The 21,754-nt window shown below is 42.7% G+C and overlaps 3 protein-coding genes and 1 long non-coding RNA gene across 8 annotated transcripts in view; 2 read left to right on the top strand and 2 right to left on the bottom strand.

Annotated features, from left to right (window-relative positions):
* The window catches only part of LOC108238259 (UDP-glucuronic acid/UDP-N-acetylgalactosamine transporter), a 7,541-nt gene extending 6,336 nt beyond the window's left edge, over positions 1 to 1,205 (top strand). Inside the window, exons 12-13 of one of the 2 annotated variants that reach the window (XM_017420223.3) lie at positions 624 to 676; positions 753 to 1,205. In XM_017420223.3, the coding sequence (XP_017275712.1) occupies positions 624 to 676; positions 753 to 763 (64 nt within the window). In that variant the 3' untranslated portion in view covers positions 764 to 1,205. Of the gene's footprint in view, positions 1 to 623 lie in introns of both variants that reach the window. The other variant, XM_017420222.3, reaches the window with a different exon arrangement.
* mier1b (mesoderm induction early response 1b, transcriptional regulator) lies at positions 1,086 to 11,533 on the bottom strand. Of its 3 annotated transcripts, none has more exons than XM_017420215.3 (13): positions 11,435 to 11,533; positions 10,707 to 10,731; positions 10,356 to 10,504; positions 9,228 to 9,413; positions 7,175 to 7,304; positions 7,011 to 7,078; positions 6,864 to 6,936; positions 6,639 to 6,790; positions 6,466 to 6,547; positions 4,483 to 4,577; positions 4,246 to 4,373; positions 3,964 to 4,091; positions 1,086 to 2,633 (listed from the first exon to the last, which is right to left on the bottom strand). In XM_017420215.3, the coding sequence occupies exons 1-13, from the start codon at positions 11,441 to 11,443 to the stop codon at positions 2,320 to 2,322; spliced, it is 1,539 nt and encodes a 512-aa protein (XP_017275704.1). In that variant the 5' UTR covers positions 11,444 to 11,533; the 3' UTR covers positions 1,086 to 2,319. The 3 variants fall into 3 exon arrangements, with proteins under 3 accessions (XP_017275704.1, XP_017275705.1, XP_037828923.1); XM_017420216.3 differs by having other exon boundaries at positions 4,246 to 4,292; XM_037972995.1 differs by lacking the exon at positions 11,435 to 11,533 and having other exon boundaries at positions 10,658 to 10,723.
* Positions 11,534 to 13,209: 1,676 nt separating this feature from the next.
* LOC108238266 lies at positions 13,210 to 13,515 on the top strand. The gene is made up of 2 exons (XR_001808674.3): positions 13,210 to 13,365; positions 13,452 to 13,515. It is a non-coding gene; the product is annotated as an uncharacterized LOC108238266 (long non-coding RNA).
* Positions 13,516 to 14,703: 1,188 nt separating this feature from the next.
* Positions 14,704 to 18,960, bottom strand: LOC108238284 (tctex1 domain-containing protein 1-B-like). 2 transcript variants are annotated; one of them, XM_037972996.1, is made up of 7 exons: positions 18,468 to 18,960; positions 18,121 to 18,246; positions 17,869 to 17,936; positions 16,102 to 16,219; positions 15,766 to 15,851; positions 15,083 to 15,207; positions 14,704 to 14,999 (listed from the first exon to the last, which is right to left on the bottom strand). In XM_037972996.1, exons 2-7 carry the CDS (start codon positions 18,198 to 18,200, stop codon positions 14,796 to 14,798), a joined length of 681 nt encoding a protein of 226 aa, XP_037828924.1. In that variant the 5' UTR covers positions 18,201 to 18,246; positions 18,468 to 18,960; the 3' UTR covers positions 14,704 to 14,795. The 2 variants fall into 2 exon arrangements, with proteins under 2 accessions (XP_037828924.1, XP_017275740.1); XM_017420251.3 differs by having other exon boundaries at positions 16,102 to 16,222; positions 18,468 to 18,956.
* Between the last annotated feature and the right edge of the window lie 2,794 nt (positions 18,961 to 21,754).

The following is a 21,754-nucleotide window of genomic DNA, read 5'->3' as shown; positions in this document are numbered from 1 at the left end:
CTAATACTACTGCTGCTACTGCTACTACTACTGCTACTACTAATACTACTGCTGCTACTGCTGCTGCTACTACTAATACTACTGCTGCTACTACTAATACTACTGCTAATACTACTGCTGCTGCTACTACTAATACTACTGCTGCTACTACTAATACTACTGCTGCTACTGCTACTACTACTAATACTACTGCTGCTACTACTGCTGCTACTACTAATACTACTGCTGCTACTGCTACTACTACTGCTACTACTAATACTACTGCTGCTACTGCTACTACTACTGCTGCTAATACTACTACTACTGCTACTACCAATACTACTGCTGCTACTACTAATACTACTGCTGCTACTAATACTACTGCTGCTACTGCTACTACTACTGCTGCTACTGCTGCTGCTACTACTAATACTACTGCTGCTACTAATACTACTGCTGCTACTGCTACTACTACTGCTGCTACTACTAATACTACTACTACTGCTACTACTAATACTACTGCTACTACTACTACTAGTACTTCTCCTACTGCTTCTACTACCACTGGTACTATTAATAGTACTGCTCCTACCACTGCGATGTGTTGAGGTTTGTTGATTCTGGTTCTGGGCTTTTCTCGGCAGCATCGCCGGCAGCCTGGTGTACTCCTACATCACCTTCACTCAGGAACACACAAGTAAGAGCAGCCGGTCCGAACGTCTCTGAACCGTGTCTGTGAGCTGACCTGAAACGTTTTGGATCGTGTCAAACAGAAAAGGCGTAAACCGCGGAGTCCGGTCCCGATCCTCGCCGTACTCCACGAGGAGGAATCATCTGTGTGGAATAATACGTACTGCTCGCAGGCAGGCAATTATTTTATTATGTATTAAATCAGTGGTGAGATTTACTTTTTATACACAATTCCTTTTCTTGATTAAATATGCAGATGCTTGTGTAAGAAATCGTTCAAATAAATGGTTTTATTCTGATTTTAACTCTGTTTGTAGGAGTACTTTTAATCTATTGTGTAACTAAAATCATGACAACTCACATTCATCAGTACATTTATTAAATATATTCAAAGTTACTCCATTAAGGGCCAGTTGTGGATTACACTTCAATTTTATTTGCCATCTTTACGCAGAAAAAGAAAGAAAGGGAAAAAAAAAAACATTACATGATTCGGCACTGTAAAAATAATCTTTTTCTGTCAGTAAAACATTAAAGCTGAACAGCTGCTGTACCAGGACGCGTCGCTCTGAAGTTCCCAACAGCTGGAACGAAGCGCTCCACGAGGGCTTTACTTTATTATTATCTGAAATCGAAAGGCGAGCAGTACAAGCAAACACGACGTGGCTTCTCTGCAGGAAACATGGACGACAACTGGAAGTACTGTCAGACGACGGGAAAGAGGAATGGCTGATTTAGTTTTGAAATTACATCCAACTCAGAGAAGCTTCAGCTAAAAGGTTTCCCCAACATAAAAACACAGCCGACGAGGAAGACCCGAAAATACAGACGGACGCTTATGGATGGGGGGGGGGGGGGGGGGACTAAACAAAATCAAAAACATGGACTGCTGAAGGTAAGAAATCTATACAAACTTTTACATGTGAAGTCACAAACTTTCTGTCTAGTACAAACAAAGCAGCGTGGAGCGAAGCGTCGACTCTGAAAATCCCCCCCAACAATACAGAGGTGAGTTCTGATCGGGACATCACTGATGTCGGCTGCTTTTCACAAACAAACCTGCGGGTTCATTTTACCAGGAGAGGAGTGAAGACGGGTTTCTGCTGGGCTCCGACAAACGTACAATCAAAGTGCAACTACGCCCGGCTGGCGGCGGCGGCTGGCTCCTCCTGGGTTTTTGTTGTTTTTTGCATCTTTGTGACAAATTCCATCACGGTTTGTTTTTACGACATGTCCCGTTGTGTCCGGCGAACAAAATGGCTTCGACACCAGCAGCCTATCATTTCTCTCTCCTTTTTTTTTTCTTTTGTTTTTTTTTCTTTTTGGTGAAAAAATATAAATATCTCTGGCGTAAAAAAATATCACTGGTCGATTTTTGTTTGAAGTACAAATAGTAAAAGAAAATTCTTGGCAAAAAAAAAAAAAAAAATTATTTTTTTAACACTCTCGACAGACGTGATGGAGACGTACGGTGTGGTTCTGCTGCGGTACTTTGGGGGGAGCGTGTGTGTGTGTGGGGGGGGGTCGTCGGGTGGCTGCACTCCTGAACTACGACCTTCAGTAACCTTTGGACTTCCTTGAGCGAGTCTTTCAGAGATGCTGCCAAGCCTCGTCTCCCTGGGTCGGTTTCTCTGCGGAGTCCCGGAACCTTCAGTTCTCGTGGGTTTTAGGTGGCTCCACCTTACTTTGGCCCAGCGCTTCCGCCTCTGTCCTGCACCTCTTGGCGGGCCTGTCGGGCGCCGCCGTCGCAGCCGCTGCTGCGTTTTTGTGGTCGAGCAGCGGCTCCAGAGAGCCGTTTCGGTCGTGGCTGGGCGAGCTGAGCTGGCTGCAGCCGTTGGAGTTATTGTCCGGAAGTGACGGAGGAGCCTCGGCTGGATGAGAGGGACCGTTGGTCTGAACCCCCTCAGGTTTGACTGGGTTTGCCGGGGGCAACTGAGAGCCCTCCACAGGGTGACCGGCGACGCCTGATGAAAATAAAAACATATTTGTTGATACGATTAAGAGACTTCCTGCCTAACCAACACAAGATTAAAAGTTTGATTGGAAATCTCAGCAGATGAAAGCTGATCTTAAAATGATTTAAAAGTAGCCTAATTTTCAGCACTGTGTAGCGTTCTACTTCCTAGTTGCTCCTGTCCGTATTAGATTTCAAAAGTATTCACCCCCTCTCTCAGGATTCTTTCCATTTTGTTGCCTAACAACTTGAAACTTAAGTTTAAAGACTCCATCAGGTGCTCCTTTCACCACAGCATCCAATGGAAAGATGTCGGTGTAACAAAGAGAAGAGTGCCTTCTAAACAAATCGGAATCGTTCAAATTCAAACGATGTCCGACCTTAACTCAGATCCACCTGTCGGTATATAAACACCTGCTCTGACGGACCCCGGGACCCACACCAGTCCAACACCTCTAACTAGTGAGGACTACCACCAACCATGAGACATCATGAAGACCAAGGAACTTCTGATAGGGCTGCTGCATGATGGGACTTGTAGTTTTGTTATGGCGTAATAACCTCTGAAATAAAACTACAACACAGAACGAATGATTGACAGCACAAAAATAAGCTGATGGAAGACGCAGAATGAGTGAAATTTAGGACAACTGAATGTATTTTAGGACCTTAAAATAGAAAATCTGGACAAGACTTCTGCAGAAACCTTGTTACAACCTGTCCTGGAGCCATCTTCATCTTCAGGTTCAAGGTCTACCTACAGTTACAGTCTTTGGGTTCAGTGTAAGAATATGTCCATGTCCTCCCGACTGTCTTCAGTCTAGGGAAACAATAAAGTCCCCAAGCAATATACTGCCCCCAGGTGTTCCTGTTGTGCACTGCAGCTACCACAAATATTTACATCGTTCTTCGTGACCAGAGCTGTCTACTGATGGCTCTGTCTACCTTTAATGTTCTATATCAGAGCAGCTCTAAAGGCAGCAAAAACAGAAGGAAAACCAAGAGGGTGTGTGTGGGGGGTGGGGGTAGGGGGGTTTAAAATAAAACCCACAACACGTGCAACGACAAACAAAAAAACTACAACTCTGTCACTTGTCCCCCAAACTCAATTCAAGAAATAACAGAATTAGTTTTATCCTGTAAAGGGCTTTGTCTTGCTTGAATAAAGGACATCCCTAGGTGTGTGTCTGTGTGTGTGGCCATGTATTTGATACATTGTGGGGACAATTTTCCTAACATATACTACCTTGTGAGGACCAACTGCGAGGAGAAATTATGTTTTTGGGTTAGGGGTTAGGTTTAGGACTAAGGTGTGAATTGAGTTTAGGGGGGGGGCTGACCGTTCTGACTGCTGCTGTCCTCCCTCTCCGAGTGGCTGGTGCTGCTGCTGGAGGTGGTGGGAGGAGGAGACGCTGCCCTGCTGGACGTGGCGCTCTCCGTCTCGTCCAGTAACCTGTCCATGTAGTCTCTGCAACAACAGCAGCACACACTTCCTTACACACACACACTCAACAGGCCCGCGCGACGCCTAACTTCACACACATCGCTCCCGACGGTGCGTTCAACGCCGGCTCTGAATAATAAGAGCAACAAAGCCCGCCTGTTGTTGGAGGAAGACTTACGTGACACCAGGATGAAGGTTGTATTTCCGTTTTCCGAGTCTGGTTTGCTGTGCAAAGAAATCATAACGCTCAGACTTCTTCCACATGTAATAAAAGGCCACACATTCTCCTACAGACCTAGTTCTCACCTGAAAGATTTAGTTCAGCACACATACAAACAACCATTATTACTGTCGTCTGAAGAGGTCGTTTCAGCACAACGTCAAAAAGAGACCAGGACAAATGAACTTGTCTCACCTTGTTGGCCTGTATTAAATGAAAATCTTTCCCGTAAGATTTTAGTCCTTGTTCAAAATTTCTACATTCCTCTTCAGTCCAGACGGATATCTCTTCTGTTAAAGAGAAGGTTGGCGTTAGAGCAGCGCTCAGAAAAACTCAAACCGCAGCTTTCAGCAGAGGGACTGGTTCTCTTCAGACGGCTGCATTTCTTTACAAAGCAGTGCGACACAAAAACTAACTCAAGAAAATTAAACATTTCAATCTAGACGTTTTTTTTTTTACCTTGTCAGAACTTCGAACAGGGACTCGCTGTAATTGTCTGTTGGTGTTTGTGTGCGCGTTTCTCTTTTAGTTAAATATCTCGTGAAAAAACTCAAAGTAAGCATCTGTAACTGATTATTTTATGGAGTCAACTCGATGTAAGATGGTGACGTTAGCAAGGCACAAAAAATGGCCACAAAAATGGCTAAAACTCAGTCAGTTTTACCAACACAGAGCTAAAAGTTTGGGGTGGAAGTAGCTTCAGTATTTACCAAGAAAACGATCATAAACCTGTATGAGTCAAGCTGATGGTTAGCCAAACTGGTGCCTGTTGGTCAAAAAAGTCCCTGCAGTGAGAGGATGTTATGATGAATTAAAGGCCTCACATTTCTCGACGTATGTCACCCGCCGCCTTTGATTCTTGAGTTTCCTGAGATTATCCCATGTTCAGCAATGACAAATATGTAGCCATTTTGGTCAAATCGTTAACAGAACTCCATGTGCAACGACATGGATTTCACATGTGAAGCTCTGAGGAGAGAATGACTCCCAGCTACTACCAGTGAGTCGGGTTGACGGGGGTACATCCTGAGGTATATCCTGGTTACTTTCTGAGAGCTTCAGTAAAACCTCTTAGGTGGGTTGAGGGATTCATTTTGCTAACACAGCTGCCTCCAAATGTTAAAGCTGAAACACGACTGCTGGGAGACGAGTTGGTAGGGGTGCGCCACATCATCTCGTTTGGTGAAACTTTTTTGTTGAAAAAAAAATTAAAAAGCAGAAAATGTGGAATATTGTCTGTGATATCGTTATCGAGGTATTTTAAAAAAATATATTGTGATAGCATTTTTTGGCAATATCACCCACCCCTATGAGTTGGTGACTCAAATTTGGTGAGAAAATACAGGATTTTTAGCTGCAGTTTCATTTACTTCTGAGTGACCAACGAGCCGTGCTGCTGCTGCTGATGCGTTTTAAGCAACCAGGTTTTGAAAATCACAGCCTATTTGGCTTGCAAACCTGTGCCCAACTCTGCTCGATTTGTAGCCACCGTCCCCACGTTTAAGCTGAATCTGCTGGAGTACACTTTAGAACCGCAGACGGGTCGATTTAGACCAGTTGCTTAATTGTCAACATTTATAATCAGACGGGATTTTAAGGTCTGGACATGTTTTCTGTCAGAAGACAGCTCCCATCCAGGTGTCGAAATACAACTCTAGCCGCCTTGAGGCGAGTTGGAGTCGCCCACGACGACTTTGTGACTACTTCCAGAAAAGAAAGGCGTCGCATCTATTTTGTTGAACATGTTCAGAACGCGAGCAACAAGGCTGCGCACCTCTACGACTCAAAAGTGAAAGACGGAGAACTCCGTTCACCGACTCCTCTCAGGCCAGTGAGATGCCAGCTTAAAGTGCAACGAGCAGCAGTTGGAGTACAACCACACTGAATTATAGCACGGAATCTGTAAAAAGGGATGATTTATAGCCATTTTTGTGTTTTACAACTGGCTGCAATAAACCAATTCAAGCGACCATCTTGAATCGGTTTGGCTCAACTCCCAGTGGACTGACTGGAGTCTTTTTTTGGAGAACCATTATTTATATTTCAATTAGATTGTCAGGCAACAAAATGGAAAGAATACATTTGCAACCCACTGTAGATCTGAAAGTCGGGACCTGAACAAGCACACTACATTGGAGAAGCCAAATAAGAGGATTATTCGAAGAAGACTCTGCTCACCCTTCGCTGCTTTTACATTAAACCTCAGCCGTCTTAGAGCTTCCTCGGTGTCAAAGTCACACTTTACCAGTTCGTACAACGCCTGCAGGGGGGGAGGGACAGGACAGACACATCTGGGTGAGTCACAGCAACAGCAATAAACCGTCATCCGGCTCCGGACGTGTCCGCGTCACCTGTTCGTTGTCTTTGATGTGGGATCCCTCGGGAATCGCGTCCACGCCCTTCTCGTCTCCCGTCCGCCTCGACGCCTCGGTCAGGAACTCCACCACTTTGTCCTCGGGGACGCAGTCGGGGTTCCACAACAGCTGGTCGTCGTTTTCATAAACTGAAGGGCACATTCAAAAGAGATCAGCCCAGTGTGTGCAGGAGCCACTTCAGCTGATGTCCAGTCAGTTTACCTTTCTCATTGTCTTTGTATTTACACAGTCCAACGGGGGTCTCTGCCTGGTACATGGAGCCCACCATGATCTCCTGTTGGGAAACATCGTTGTTTGAGTGACTTTGAATCTCTGGTTCCACCACCCACTAAGAACAGAAGCCCTTACCTTTTTCCAGTCTTCAGAGGGAACATAGTCCTCATCTTCGTCCGACTCCTCTTCTGCGTCATTGTTACCTAAAGCATGATGGGACCGTCAGCCAAAGAACCTCACACACCGCACTTTTCAAACACTCACACGCAGCACCACAAAGACAAGAGGGCAGCACGTACTTTCAAAGTATTTTAGCCTCTGGGGGCGAATGAGTTCTGCCGTGCCGAGCGATCTGACCGAGCGCGTCCGGCCTTCAGAGATGGTCTTGGCTTCGCCCACCTGCCCCGGCGAGGTCTTGAAATCCTCCCCCTGAAAAGACAAACACGCACGCCAAAGATGGAGACCGCTTTAAATGAGGTCAAACACGGAAACGTGAACAACAAATGTCAAGTTTGAGGTCATTCCGTCTCCCAGCTAAACACTTCCTGATTAGAACCATGACAGAAAGAAAACATTTGGAATTTCTCGTTTATCTTTGGTTTATTTTGGACACGAGTAAAAACACGTAAAATGTTTATTAAATGGTCGTTGAACCAGAAACATTTGCCAGAATGTTATAACTATACATAACTCGTCCAAAGAAAAACAAAAACTGAATTTTATTCAAGTTGGAACTGTAAAATAAGGAGCAGCATAAAAAACCATCAAAAGATTGATATTGCTTCCCCTCTAAAGAATATTTCAGCAGCATCATATCCCTGTTCTGCCATTTCTGTTTCAGTTTTATATCAAACTATAAACGTGAGCAAGAACGAGTTAAATATTGAACTTCTGTTCAGCCAGAAACCACCGTCGGAACGTTTGGTGTCATTAACAAGGAGTAATGTGTAACCATCATTCAACCATATCAATTTATTTGAGCTTGACTGGATCGCCATGGTAACAGAGGCTGAACTCGTCACCTGCTCTGGAGCAGTTCAGTTCCAGAGCGAGCCGTCTCTGGAAGAAGCGTCACACTTTGACTTTTCAGGTGGAAATCCGAGGTGAAAAACGAGACATTCATACGGTAGGTCTTCATCATATTTCTGCCTTCTGCGGAAACATTTTAAAATACCAAAATAATCCACCATCAGCTTAAACCCGCTTCTTCAGGATGACGAGACCGCAGCCCCTTAGTTACCAAAATATACGTCAACATTCCATGACGGCTCAAGCAAACGGTTGGAACAACGATTCTCAAACTTTTTAATTTCAGACCCACATAAAAGAAACCTCCAGTCATCACTGGCTGAAATGTACAAACACTTCCAATAAGACAAAAATAAATAAATAAATAAAGATATCGTGACAAGACCTACAGCCTAAACAACTGCTACAATATTTTTTAACAAGTCATAGTTCCCACAAGTCTCCACTGTTGGTAGATAAACGCTAGACAACATATGAGGTGAAAAAAATATAAAATGTCTGACGAGCGACAATTTGCTGCTCATCTTTTACGACGACACCGGTACAGGAAGTGTCCCTACACCGTGGAGGAGCTACGGACTCATCCAACCAGCGTTTCAACAGATTTTTATTGCTGTTCTATTTGTTGATACTGACAAAATCTTTTAACTTTTAATTGAATTCTTCAACCGCACCGTTAGCTGTGGGGTTTAGCACGTAGCATAGCTGGGTTCTCTAAAGCAGAGACGCTCTAAACCATGAAACTTGTAACTCTAGCACACATACAGCCCTACTCTAACATTACTTAACACAACGTTTCATTTTTTAAACATTACTTGGTCCGAGCAGATCCTTGCGGTCGATGTTCTCCAGAGTCGCAGACGTTCCACACACAGCTCCTCTGCCTGAGGTCCTTCATGTTTCCTGATTTTCGGAATGTGGTGAAAACGACGCTTTTCCCAGCCGTCTGCGCAGTTAGTGCATCCTTTAACTCGACAGGAAGCGACCACTGTGACTACAGCCAGCAACTAGAGACGACGTCTCCTCTGCCGCGGCGGAATGACGACGAGGGGGAGTGTGGCGTCACGTGGGCACTATTTATTATGACTGATGGTTTTTATATTTAACACATTTATAGCAAAGATGTGCCATCAGCATTCGTTTTAAAATTGTATTTGAGTTTTGGAATAAATCTCAGGACCCTTGGGTTGAACCCTGTATCAACAACCCGTTTCACTGATCATCATCCGTTTAAGGTTTTTTTACTGGTTCTGGTTTCAGGAAATATTCCCGACCTTCCAGGACTCACGTCAGCCCAGAGACAGCAGCAGAACCACAACGTACCTCAGTTCTTTTCAGCTCGCCGGTGCTTCGGCTGCTTTCGTCGTTATCGAGGTCTTCCTCCTCGTCCTCGTCCTCCTCGTCCTCTTCCTCGGGCTCTTCGTCTTCCTCATCTTCCTCCTCCTCTGCTGGCGACCTGCTCCCGTAACCGTAAAGGCTCAGCAGCTCCTGTATTGGCATCTCCCCCTCCTGTTAGAAAAAAATATATATACCTGACAGGTTCAGAGTCCTTTCTCTACTTTCTACAGAATAAATAAATAAATGTTATTATTCTCTTTGCCTTTCCACAGTTGTTCAAACCTTCGTAAACATTCATTTACTATGAATGTAACTGGAGCCAAACTATAAAACAGACTGAAAGTGGAACTAAAACAGAGTCCAGACCTTAAATACAAAACCCTGATCTTCACAAAGCACAGGGGAGAGAGGGAGAAACACAAATATGTAGAAATAATATAACACGATTTTGTATATTTTGGTATATATTAAAACTAACAAGGATGTTATATAAATACATACAACAGACAAGTATATTAGGAATTATATCAGACGGATATTGTCTTATTATTTTAATGATTTTTCTTCAAGTTTAAGAATATGGGGTTATATTTAATTTATGCTATTAAGGTTGTATGTAATATATTATTTATTGATCTGTCTTTCTTGCCTAGAAATATAAAATGTATATAAAAACAAGCTATTAACTATACATTACTGATAAACGCAGGGTTATATATTATCAGCTGAAAATAAGAGGTAGGATTAAATAAGTTTCCACTTCTTCCTGCTGCCTTTCAAACAGTTTACTTGTTTTCCTCCATTACTACCTTTAGTATTTATTTATTTTGTCTCTCTCTTTGTTTTATTTCATTTGTTTTAACCTGTTTGAAGTGAAATATATCAAATCAAATTTTAAAAACTACTGAAATTCACAGTAATGGTTTGTGCTCATATCTAAACACTTGTCTCACTGCAGTACACGACACAAGATGTCCATACAGTAACATTTTCTGATGAGTGGATAAACAGGAGCAGCAGAAATTACAGAAGTCCCTCCAATATAATCAGAAGCCCAAACTGGGAAACGTCCACACAAACTACGGCTAAATGCAGGCGAAGTGTCCCACGAACCCGTGCCAGATCCTCGATCTCGTTGGCGTTGGCCTCGTCTGCCGCCTCCAGCATCTCCTCCTCCTCCAGGGTGCGCTCGTCGTCGAAGTCGTGGACCAGCATGTCCGCCGAGGGGTCGAAGTCGTGGTCGTCCGAACCTGCCGAACCTCCTGAAAAACAACAAACGGCCACAACGCCGAGAAAACACACACGGTCAGGATCAAAGTCCGATAAACAGATCTGCAATGGAAGATGGATCATGATGTCAGATTGGGAATTATAGGAGGATCAACATGTTAAAATTAGAAAATGGGTGTAAATACCAGCTGTTTATCCAAACAAAAACAGATTTATTTGAAGTAAATCAGCTACCTGGGCTCGAATTCCCGAGGGAGGGCTGAAAAAAACAAGAGAAACAGAAACATAAACAAAGTTGTACAAGGATTACAGATGAGGATAAATGCTTCAGGTGAAACAGGAGACGTGTGGCTGCTCTTTATCCTCACAGAGTGGTGTTTTTTTATTTATGGGGGGGCGGCAGAGAAATAAAAGCGCGCCTGATGTGAAGCTGGAGAAACAAAGACTGCATCAAACCCTGCTGGGCTCCAAGAAAACCTCCGAGCTCACACAACGAGCTGGCTTCGTCCTCTGAACTCGCTGACTTCAATTACAAGTTATGGGGCAGCTTTTAATTCCCCTTCGTTAATTTACGGGCAGAGGCGTTCAAGTTGAAATTCGCAGCATTAATTCAAGCCGACGCGGAAACGTCTCCGCCTGTGTGTCACTTCCTCCAGCCCCGTCTGCTTCAAATCGCCACCAGGCTTCGAGGAAAGTACGCGCACACTGAAGTAGCAGCTTAAACATCGCAGCTACCGTCCGTCGCGGAGCTAACGAAGCTAATCCGAACTTTACTGAACACTCGGGACTCGAATAAATTCAGCTTCCGCCTCTCGGAGCGCACAGCCGCCGCTTCGTTCCGCCTAAAACCCCCGCAGCGGGGGAAAAAAAACCGGGCGGACATTCAGCCGAGAACACCGTTCCGGAGCAGGAACATATATGTATTTATTTTTTTCCCCCAAATATTTATTTCACTTTCTTACCTCCGCCATGTTTGCTATCCTGCTCGGTCACGTGAGGGGTCAGCGGCGGGACCCGGATGTGAAGCCCCGCCCACCGACAGTAAGAACGGTTTGTTTGTGTTGTCTTAGTTGTGTTTTCTTTGCACTAAATAGAAATAAATGAATAAATAGAAATAAACAGATCAGACAAAGTAAAAAAAGAATCAACATGTACAGGTGTTATAGGGGAGTCAGAGATGAAAAATCACCTAAAAATGAGAAACTAGTTTAAAAATCATACAATGAAACAAGTAAAAAATACACATAAATACACAATTTAAGAGCAAATCAGACCTTTTTTTTTATTATTTTATTTTTTAATAGACTAACTGGAGAGCACTTTCAGCATGTTATATCTAGTAAAGGACTTAATCTATAAATAAAATCAAATTAGTTCATTTGTTTATTTTAATCCAAAACTCAGGCTTCCAAAGCAATGTAGTGCTAAACTGTCAGAATAATTGACAATAATAAAAATAAAAACAAACCACAATTCTGTGGAATAATATCGATCAGTGTAACTCTCGTTTTGATTGTTTTGCTGGAGCATTTCTGTTACAAAGTTAGGATTGAGGTTAGGATAAATGGGACTCGGGCGAAACTGAAACGTCTTTGTGTTTAAATAATACAGTTTAGACGATGTGATGCATCGGTAATTGTACAGAAACACCAGTAGACCTGCTGATGTGGGGAAACTAAGATCTAATCAAACCCCAGGACTTGTTTTACTCCCTGGTATGAACTGGATCTTATTTAGATCTTTATACATCTTATATGTAAAGATCTTTATGTGTCTTGTGCATTTTGGATAAGATCAACCAGGATACAAGCTCTGAGCAATAAAAGCAATGAATAATCTTCTAATCTATAATAAATGGGGATTTTAGTTAAAGTGTTTTTGTTGCATTAAAATAATTAAAGTTCTGTGTTGCTGCTTGTTGAAATGAGCAAATGATCAAAATCACTTTTTAATACCTTACTTCTCTGTCGCGTTATGATGCTGCTTTCACAAACCTCATAAAACCACTTTTTACTCATAACGGAACAATGTAAACACACCAAATGTTGAAACTAAGAACATTTTGAGGAAAAAAATGAAGAAATTTTGAATACGATGACAGCAAAATGGTTCAGTTTCTTAGCTTTATCATTTGATATGTTAACTCTGTTCCACTGTGAATTAAATATGAGTTCAGAAGATTTATAAATCGTCGCATTCTGCTTTTATTTACTTTTGACACAATGACCCAACTACTGGGTTGTATTTTAAAATAGTGTTATTTTTTTGGAGAGATAAAATTGAATGACTCACAACATAAGCTGTAGAGCGCATGAAGGGATGGACAGCGTGAACGTGAGGAGCTTCCTCTGGCACCGGATCATCAGACAGCTTGTTACAGGTGTGCATGTTTACCCACCCCTCTTTGTTGTCATGGTTACCAAAGATTATCTAAATGCAGTGGCAGACTTCTACTAGCTTCATATGATGCTCAAGGTATGAAAGTAGTTCCAGTATGTAAAGTTTTAGCAAAATATTCAGACCAATCATTTTGGAATATGTGGGGTCCAAATAATTTTTTAAAATGGACAAATCTGGCCCGCGGGCCGCTTGTTGAATAGGCCTGATCGACACCATCAACCACATCCAGCAGGTCTATGACGGCTGAGCGCTGCGTGTTTATTAGTGAGTGGATAACCTGGATTAACAAGATGACCCATTTATTTTATTAAACATTTTTTTGTTTTCTTCTCAGTGAAAACTTGTGGAAATGCTCCCGACGTTCCTAACAGTGTTAGAGAAGGAGGACAGCGTTCCTTGAAGTACACATGTGTAAGTTTTTATAAGTTGGAGGGTCCAGAGACAGTGGTGTGTCAGAGTGATGGAACGTGGTCTGAGGTCCCCACCTGCAGAGGTAAGAGCAACTTAACACCAACTGGTTTTAGTTCAGTCATTTAACAAAACCAATGAGAAAATGTTTTATTTGTTTCTTTTGTACAGAGGACTTCTGTGAAATGAACACTGCAGACTATCCTGACCTAGAAAATGTTGGAGTTAAATACATAAAAAATGGCGACAGACATCAGATGGAGTGCACGAATGTGATGCAGTTTCCAAACTTTTCTGTGGTCAAGTGCATTAATGGAAAACTGCATAAGACCAGATGTAAGTATTATTTTGAGCTTATTACATAAATCAGTAAAATAAATGGAGTGAGTGTTCATCAGATGTTAAATATTGTCCTCTGCAGCCCTTTGAACTTAACATGGTGCTGCGTGTCACAATCTGACATAAGAGACTTTATCCAAATGGATTTGACTTATTCAACAACAAGAAGTCAGATTTAGTTTAAAGTTACAAAGTCTACGTTTGCACACTTTTTCCTTCTCAGATATTATCTCATCATTTATGTAAGGTTTAAAAAAAACCTGAGATAACGAATCAAAATGCCACTTCGGTCACGTAAAGTTTACCTTCCTGCGACCCGTTTAAACTCGATGAATTAAAGAGTTAAAGAGCTGGCCCTCGTCAAAGGAATGCATATCACCCGCCACCTTCAATGACTCAGGTGTGATGTCATGCTCAGAGGATGTGTTGGGAACGACTCTCGGCTACTACCGCTTCAGATTTTACCTCAATATCTGTAAAACAGACTGAGTTAGAGCCATTTTTGTGTTGTTTTTAATGGCTGTGGTGGCCATCTTAAATTGTATTTGGTGCCAAAGGTTAATCAGATGAGGATGTGCATCTGCTGATTATTTCGCTAACAGACGCAAACAAAAACACTTTCATCCACTTTTGCCTGTTGGCAGCGGGGCAATTATTTTTGCAAAAGAGTTAAAAGATCATCAGTGTGGTAAAACCACATTCCATCCCTCGGGAGCTGCTCACGCTAACATGATCTGTTTTTAGCATTACTCCACCAGGGGGCGATGTTTTCAGCAGTGCAACAGAGAGATTTTGGTGAAACTGTCAGGAAATGTTGGGGGTATGTCACAAAAAAAACAAAAAAAAACCCCCACATGATTAAATGTTGACGCTGATCCAGATCAGACGGTGTCGGCGGAGGGTTGCTCTGCTGATAAATAAATAAAAGCAAACTCATATAAACTAAAGGAGGGGAAATGAAAGTGTTGCTTCCATCTGCCTGTAAATGTGTGTTTCCTCAGAACTGCCTAGAAGAAAGTCATTTCTCCGCAGCTCTCGGATCTTGCTAGCAATAAATAAAAAAGCGCCACAAATGTTTCCTCAAAGTTCTTGTTTAATTACTGTCCAACTAGCAAAGATTAAGAAATAAGGAACCGGAATCCGTTTTCCTCCCATCAGGGCGCTCCTGCCTGTGGGTCACTCAAAATAAACGGCGAAGACCGACGCGACGCCGAACAGAGAACTGTTCTTGAAGGAGTACGATGCGAAGGTGTCGTGGGTTACGTCCCACAGGCAGCGGCTGCCAATCTCCAGGCCCTGCCCGTTGAGCTGGCCGACCGTTACCAGGACGACGAGTTTATACCTGGGGGTCCGGAGGGCCTTCACGCGCTCCCTTATCACCTTTGGACAGATGAGCAAACGACGAATGAGCGAACCGAAGCTGGGTCTGGCTCTAAGAGGCGCTGGACAACGTTTGCGCTTACCGCAGACAGAGTTAGGGACAGCTCTCGAGCCCGCTGCACCTCATACCGCTCCTCCTTAAGGAAACTGCTCAGCGCCTCCCTCAGGATGGCGGTGGCGTCGGAGACAGGGAAGCGTTTCGTAGGTCCTGCGGGCCAACAAGTCAGAAAAGCCTCAGTTTCACAAAGAACAGAATTTGCCTTCATTTTCAGTTCCTCGTTGGGCTGGTTACCGCTGCAGACGAACAAGATGGAGATCTCTGCCGAGCGTTTGTCATTACTGTCATTTATACTGAGGCAAAGTATTAATTTAACAGGCTGAGGTCGTCTCGTGCTGAGAAGGCGCTGAGCCGAGGCGTTGCCGTTTCGGTCAAACTCCGAAAAACAGCGAGCAGACGATGACGTGACACGTCCCGCTCAGCGTGCTTGTCGGGGATCACGCTCAGCTACTACCACATCAAACCGGAGCGCAAGATCTGTAAAGACGAGTTGCAGCTTTGCCGTGTTTGCTAGGGTTGATCAGCGTCGGCGGCCATCTTAAGTTGTGCTAACTCCAAATGTTAATTTATTGTAGATGTACATTCGGTGATTACTTTCTGAAAACAAAATCTGTTCAGGGCTTCATGAGCTGTTTTGCTAACACACACACACACACACACACAGACAGTTACATGATCACCTGCCTTTCATAGTGACCGTTGTCTTACCCAGCTGATAGGTGTTCTCCTCCGGCACAGCTTTGAGGGCGAAGTCCTCATTGTGTTCGTCCAAGGACAACGCAGTCCCCTCAGATCTGAAAGACAGCCGGAATTAAAAGGTAGCGTCCCTCAAAGGAATGCATATCGCCCGCCGCCACGCACGCACGCACGCCAACGTTTGTCACCCAATGTCATGGCAGCGGGCGATAGAAATCCAGGTGGAAAGAACAGCAACAAGCAAATAAACCCTTGTCTTTCTCAGATTCTCAGCAGCGTTTGTAACGAAGCGCACGAATACAGACGACCGCCCCACAGCTGAACAGAAACATGCCGTTTGCTCCTCACTTCTTCATCTTGCCGGTTGTTTCTTTGCCGTCGGCGGGCAGCCTGCCGGCCTTCTTCTCTTTGACTTGTTTGTCTTTCAGTAGATCAGCCGTCACACCGTCCTCCTCCTTCGCTGTCCCTGCTGACAGAAAAATAAGGAAACCTTACTTTGTGTTCAGGTTGGAAACGACTGCACGGGATTAGATCTACAGCAGTTCTACAGCATCGACGAAGAAGCGAAGCTTAAACGAGCTTTCAACCCAAACAAATCTACACCAGAAAGGGTTTCAAATCTCTTCAACCAGATGTGGTTTAATTCAACAATAAAAACGAACTGAACAAAGACAAGAAAACCTACATTCAATGCAGCTGGATCAGAAATGTGAAATTAGTTCAAAAAGTTGAGATTTAATAAAAGAGTAAGTTTTAAAGGATTTCAGCTGGCTTCTTGTGTTGTTGCTAGTCGAATAAAACTGAATTCTAATTCACTGATGAAAACTGAATAGAAAAAGGGATTTAATAAACTTATTCAAGCTGCGAAACAAACTCAGTGGTGTAGACTTTTGTAGAAGTGGTGAGAAAATGAGATGTTTGAAAGCCAAATATTCCTTAAAGTGGCGCTCTTTACCTTCAGCCGCAGGTGGGCCATGTCTTTATCGCCCAGAACCAGGACGGCGACGGTGGACAGTTGGGTTTACAATATCTCATGACCAACCGGAGCGTTTTTATGAAATTTACAGAAAAATAATGATTGGATGTTACAGTACAGCTCCGGCTGATGAACCTTTGGAGTCAACCCAGTTTTAGATGGTCATAACTTCACCAGCTTTACAGACATCGAACTAGAGCTTAATGTGGCAGTAGCTGAGAGTCATTCATAACACATCCTGTGAGTGTAACCTCATGCAACATCGCCAGATACGACCAAAATGGCTCCAACTCGGTTTTATCCCCTCAAAATGACACAATTAAACACTTGTTTAACTGGCAAAGTGAACAAAGAGACATTTTTTAATCATTTGCTTTGAAACACGTCCTTCTAAATTTACTTTTTGTTTTGTTCAGAAAGAGACATCCTGTCACCTGTGATGAGCTCATCTGATGCTGCTCGTCCCGCAGCCCTAAAGCGTTTTGCACGGGTCGATTACACAACCTTCCACGGGCCGAGCGTGATGCGCAGAGTATAAAACTAGCTCCAAGAAATATCTGAAATCTTTAAAAACAAACAAAAAAAAAGGCCCCTTGTTGGATAGCGCTTGCCTTAAAGGAATGCACGTCGCCCGCCGCCTCTCGTGTCAGGTGTTTTAGGCCGAGATCATCTCATGCTGAGAGGTAGAGCTGGTTTGGTTAAGTCTTTAAAACAACCACGACTGTGTTGGCAGACGTCGATGAGAGCTGATTTCAAAACTGGACACGATTACCTCCTTCTTTAACGTTTAGCCAGTGGAGGATAGCTTGGCAACAGACACAAATAACATGATCCCCCTCTGCCTGTCAACGATATAATGTGTGCCACTTTACAATCTAACAATGCAGTTATTATTAAGATGTAAAACTAAATGAAACAATAAGCAGTGCATTTGTAAAAACCTGTTTCCTGCCAAACAGTGAGCTGGCATTCAACTAATCTCCTCTCTCATTGTTTACCTGTTCTCTTCATCATTTAGAGAGGAACAAACAATCTGGTTTATGGATGCTTATCAATGCTTTATGAACTCATCAATAACCTCTTTATAAATCAGTAATAAACATAGCAACTCTGTCCGTAAAGTGGGGCTGTTATCTTACCCAGCAGGTCTGTGTTCTCCATCTTTGTAGTCCTCTTCGAGGGGTCTTCAGCTGGCCCCGGTTCGGTGCTTGGGAGCAGGAAACGTAAAAAGAAAAGAAAGAATACAGACCGATCTAAAGATAAATCCTAGTTTTAAAAGGCAGAAGTGCAAACTTTTACCAAACAGGTGTTTGGGAGACGCTCAAAAGTATGAAACAGGTATAAATTCATGAAATATGAATCCTGAGATATTGTTCATCCAGCATACTCACTCCTTCAGCTTGTCTTTGCCTCTGGCTCCGTCGGCCTTCTTCTCCTTTATTTGTAATTTCTTTTTGTGTTTTTCTGCCATCACACCTTCCTCCTCCTTCAGTGTCCCCGATAATGGCTTAGGCTAGCTGAAGATAAGATAAAAAAAAAAAAAGATGAGAAGATAAATATAAATGTTACAGCAAACAGACAAGGAAAAAGGGAAAGTACAATAAGCATAGCTAGTAATGAGGCAAAAATACAACAAGAAAGCTTACAAATGCAGTGAATGTAAGGTTTATTAATTAAAGGCACAGTTTTATGCAGTTTAACATTAACAGTAAAGTAAGAGATTAAAATAAGTTTATACCTGGATGAAAAAGCTCCTAAAATCTCTTCAATTAGCTGTAGCTCCTCTGCGATAAAGCACTGAAAGAACTTATTTAATTAAAAAAAATACGACCTTTCATAAATAAATAGATAAAGAGGCGTTTTAGAGATTGTGTCGTGTCGAAATATGTCGATTAGATATCCTGCTAAGTCCGTTTCTATGTATTTTTTAACCGATTTTAACGGAGGGATTTTAACGGAGGGTTTGTCGTTGTCATAGCAACCACGAGGCGGCCGTTAGTTCGCTTTTTTTCTCGCGAGGCCCGAGGTGGGGGCGAACTAAACTGATGCACTAACTGACCACAACACCGTAAGCTGCTCAAAATAACTGCTTATTTTTAATTTTACGAGCCTCGTGTTTTGACATGAGGGCTCTCTGTTAAAGTGTGAGTCGTCACTGCAGTATGAACGAACCGCAGCGTCGATTATCCACGTTTTAGTCGGAAAAATCAGTGATAGGAAACACGTCTTACGTAAAATGTCTACACACCCCCTGTTGAAAACGCCAGGTGTTTGTACTGTTGACATATATCCTGTACAAGGCAATAAAAAAAACTGGCAGTGAAATAAAAAAAATAAAAAGATGCGTAAGTGCACACGCTTACATTAATACTTTAAATCATGTTCTGACTTTTTGGGAAAGTCTCCATCAGCAGGCCACACCATGACATGGAAATATTTCCCCACTTTTATGTAAAATACTCAAATTTAGTCAGATTGTGAGCACAGATTTGTGCCCACACTCATTCCAAATATCTTTATTTTCTTGGTGAAGCCATTCCTTTGTTGATTTTGTTGGCAAAATAGTGTGCTTTGAGTGTTGACAGATCCCATGAGATCATGCATAGCATCATTTATAAGGTTTGGTCAAAACTGTTTGAAACTTTCTCTTCAAATTACTGTATTTCTTATCAAAAGAAAAAAACTGTCTTAAAAGGCGTCGGGCGATGTGCATTATTTCAAGGAATTCTAGGTATTTCATTTTGTATATTTTTAGTCAAGACCTTTTATTTTTTCCTAGTTGAGTCGTACAGGATATCTCTGACAGGAAGTGTTTATCATGGTCTAAAACCTGCCATTTTATTGAGGTGGGCAGACTTTATATATCCACTCTATGTGTTACAGCCAAATACAAACTTAAAGGGGGAAACAAAAAGAGATGGACACGTCACACATTTCCTCTGTTTTTTATTACCAAGTCAAACAGGAATTACATTATATAGATCTTTTTTTTCATATATTTACTTTCAAAAGCTTTGGATGGGAAATTTACATGAAATGTTTGCATATTCTGATTCTAATGCAGTGAAACATTGCAGCCAGAAACCTGTAAAAAAAAAAAACTAAAGAAAAATGTCAGAAATGAAAATAACAGTGTTCAAAAGATAAGGCAAAAATCATTTGACAGACAAAAAAAATACCTGCTCATCCTCAAATAAAACAAACAACAAAACAAATCATCTCTTAGTGAAAAAGAAATGCATACCCAGGCCTTAAAACGTGTGCGCCAACGCAACAAAACGTCCCATAATATGTAACCGAACACATGTGAAACATATTGTTGAAGCAATGAGTCACTGATCCGGGGAGACTGGTGACGGCGTCTGTGTGCCACTCGAAACACGAGAGAACGTAAAACACCGAGTTCAACACCTACAGGTATATTCATGACATGCCAGGTTTACTGACGACGGCTTCAGGTGAAGGTGAGCCAGAAGAACACCGAGTGGACGCCTAAAGGGATAGTTCGCACATTTGAAAATGGGGTTCTGTGGAAAACATATAAGCAATGTTGTGGGTAGCTTTTTAGTCTCTGTGACGGGGTGTGTCTGTTAGGAAAATATCTCAGATGTACCCTTACAGCTGATTAAACAACTTCATTTAAGATGTCCGCCACAGCCTACCAACCTTAGCCAACACAAAAATGACCATAACTCAGCTAATATTTGGACTGGTAGTCGCTGACTGTCCTCCTCGATGTGGAACTCAAAGCACTACGAACTGCACATCTGTGCTTAAAACTTTGCCTACCTGAAGTCAAATATGTCCGTTAGACAAATATCTCATGAGCCATTGGACGCAACAACAGTAGTCTACAACTGATTACATGTTGGGAGTTAACCCAATTCAAGATGGCCACTACAGGTAATTGACTGAAGCCTATAACAAAATGGCTACAATTTTAGAAGATATTGAGCTAAAGTTTGGTGTGGTAGTAGCTGAGAGTCATTTACAGCACATACTTCACACGGAGCACTAACAGATCTCGCCGTTTTGCGTGTGAGTGCGCACAGAATTCGACCAAACTGACAACATCTCCGTCGTTTCCGAGCTGAAGATGATCTTCAGTTAGAACGGATATGAAAGGCGATGGGGAAAGTCTATGCCTTCAGTTCAGTGCAGGTGTTGTTTTTCTCTGCCCCCCCACATTCGAACAAAAACACTGAAGTACACATGTCGCGCCACTAGGGGGCGAGGACATCCACCTTAACGACACATCGAAACAGAAAAACAGAGTAATCTTAGCTTCCCAAAACAACCGAGGTTAATTGTCACATTTTTTTTCCTCAGGAGAAAGGATGGATGGTGGGTGTTTTGTCCAACAATAAAAAAAGCTCCCCAAGTATTGTTAGGAAGCAATTTAGTGTGTCCCCACCAGGTGCCGGTGTAAACAAAAACCAAAAAAATGACGGCACGTCTTCAAATTCATCCCTTTTTTTACTGGACGCTGATTATTCAAAAATCACTGCTCATCCCCGGTCTGTATTTCACGGCCACACAGAGGCACAGAAGACCGAGTTTGTAAAGAAATCTCCAGTTTTTCCTCACCAGACACTCTAACTTTGTGGGTGGACGGGAGGTACAATGAAAGCAGAACCTTTTTTTTCTTGTTTAAAATATCCAGTGTAACATGGAAGAGGCCTACTGTTCGTCAGACCGGACTGACGTGCTAACAGCTACACCAAACTTAGCTAAAAACTCAATTAAAGCAGCTCAAACTCCAAAAATTTCATTGGGGTTCACGCAAAGGGTGTTTTATGAAGCATTAAACTTTGTTTCTTCAAATCAAAGTTGTTCTAAAACCTCCACCAGGTCCGACAGAAGCCCGCTTCAGAGCGGCGGAACTATCCCTTTAGGTGAAAGCAAAGCACACCTACACGACACACACGTCATGACGGTGATGGAAAATGGGCGGACTGGTATTGCGTTGATGGGACTGGCGATGGACGAATGCGGACTCTTTCATGCGGCACCGTTTGGATGGAT

Source organism: Kryptolebias marmoratus, linkage group LG20, assembly GCF_001649575.2.
Source record: "Kryptolebias marmoratus isolate JLee-2015 linkage group LG20, ASM164957v2, whole genome shotgun sequence".
NCBI classification, from domain to species: domain Eukaryota; kingdom Metazoa; phylum Chordata; class Actinopteri; order Cyprinodontiformes; family Rivulidae; genus Kryptolebias; species Kryptolebias marmoratus.
Note: the sequence above shows the minus strand (reverse complement) of the source record. Positions and strands in the feature narration are given on the sequence as shown.

What these genes read in the sequence shown, in the direction of transcription:
- LOC108238284 (XM_017420251.3), bottom strand. Translation starts at nt 18,200, where the DNA reads ATGGCAGAAAAACACAAAAAGAAATTACAAATAAAGGAGAAGAAGGCC. An exon ending in GGAGAACACAGACCTGCTGG is followed by an intron (nt 16,223 to 17,868) that starts GTAAGATAACAG and finishes TTTTTCTGTCAG; the next exon opens with CAGGGACAGCGAAGGAGGAG. An exon ending in TGTCCCTAACTCTGTCTGCG is followed by an intron (nt 15,000 to 15,082) that starts GTAAGCGCAAAC and finishes ATCTGTCCAAAG; the next exon opens with GTGATAAGGGAGCGCGTGAA.
- mier1b (XM_017420215.3), bottom strand. An exon ending in ATACAAAGACAATGAGAAAG is followed by an intron (nt 6,791 to 6,863) that starts GTAAACTGACTG and finishes TGTGCCCTTCAG; the next exon opens with TTTATGAAAACGACGACCAG. An exon ending in AACCTTCATCCTGGTGTCAC is followed by an intron (nt 4,092 to 4,245) that starts GTAAGTCTTCCT and finishes CTGTTGTTGCAG; the next exon opens with AGACTACATGGACAGGTTAC.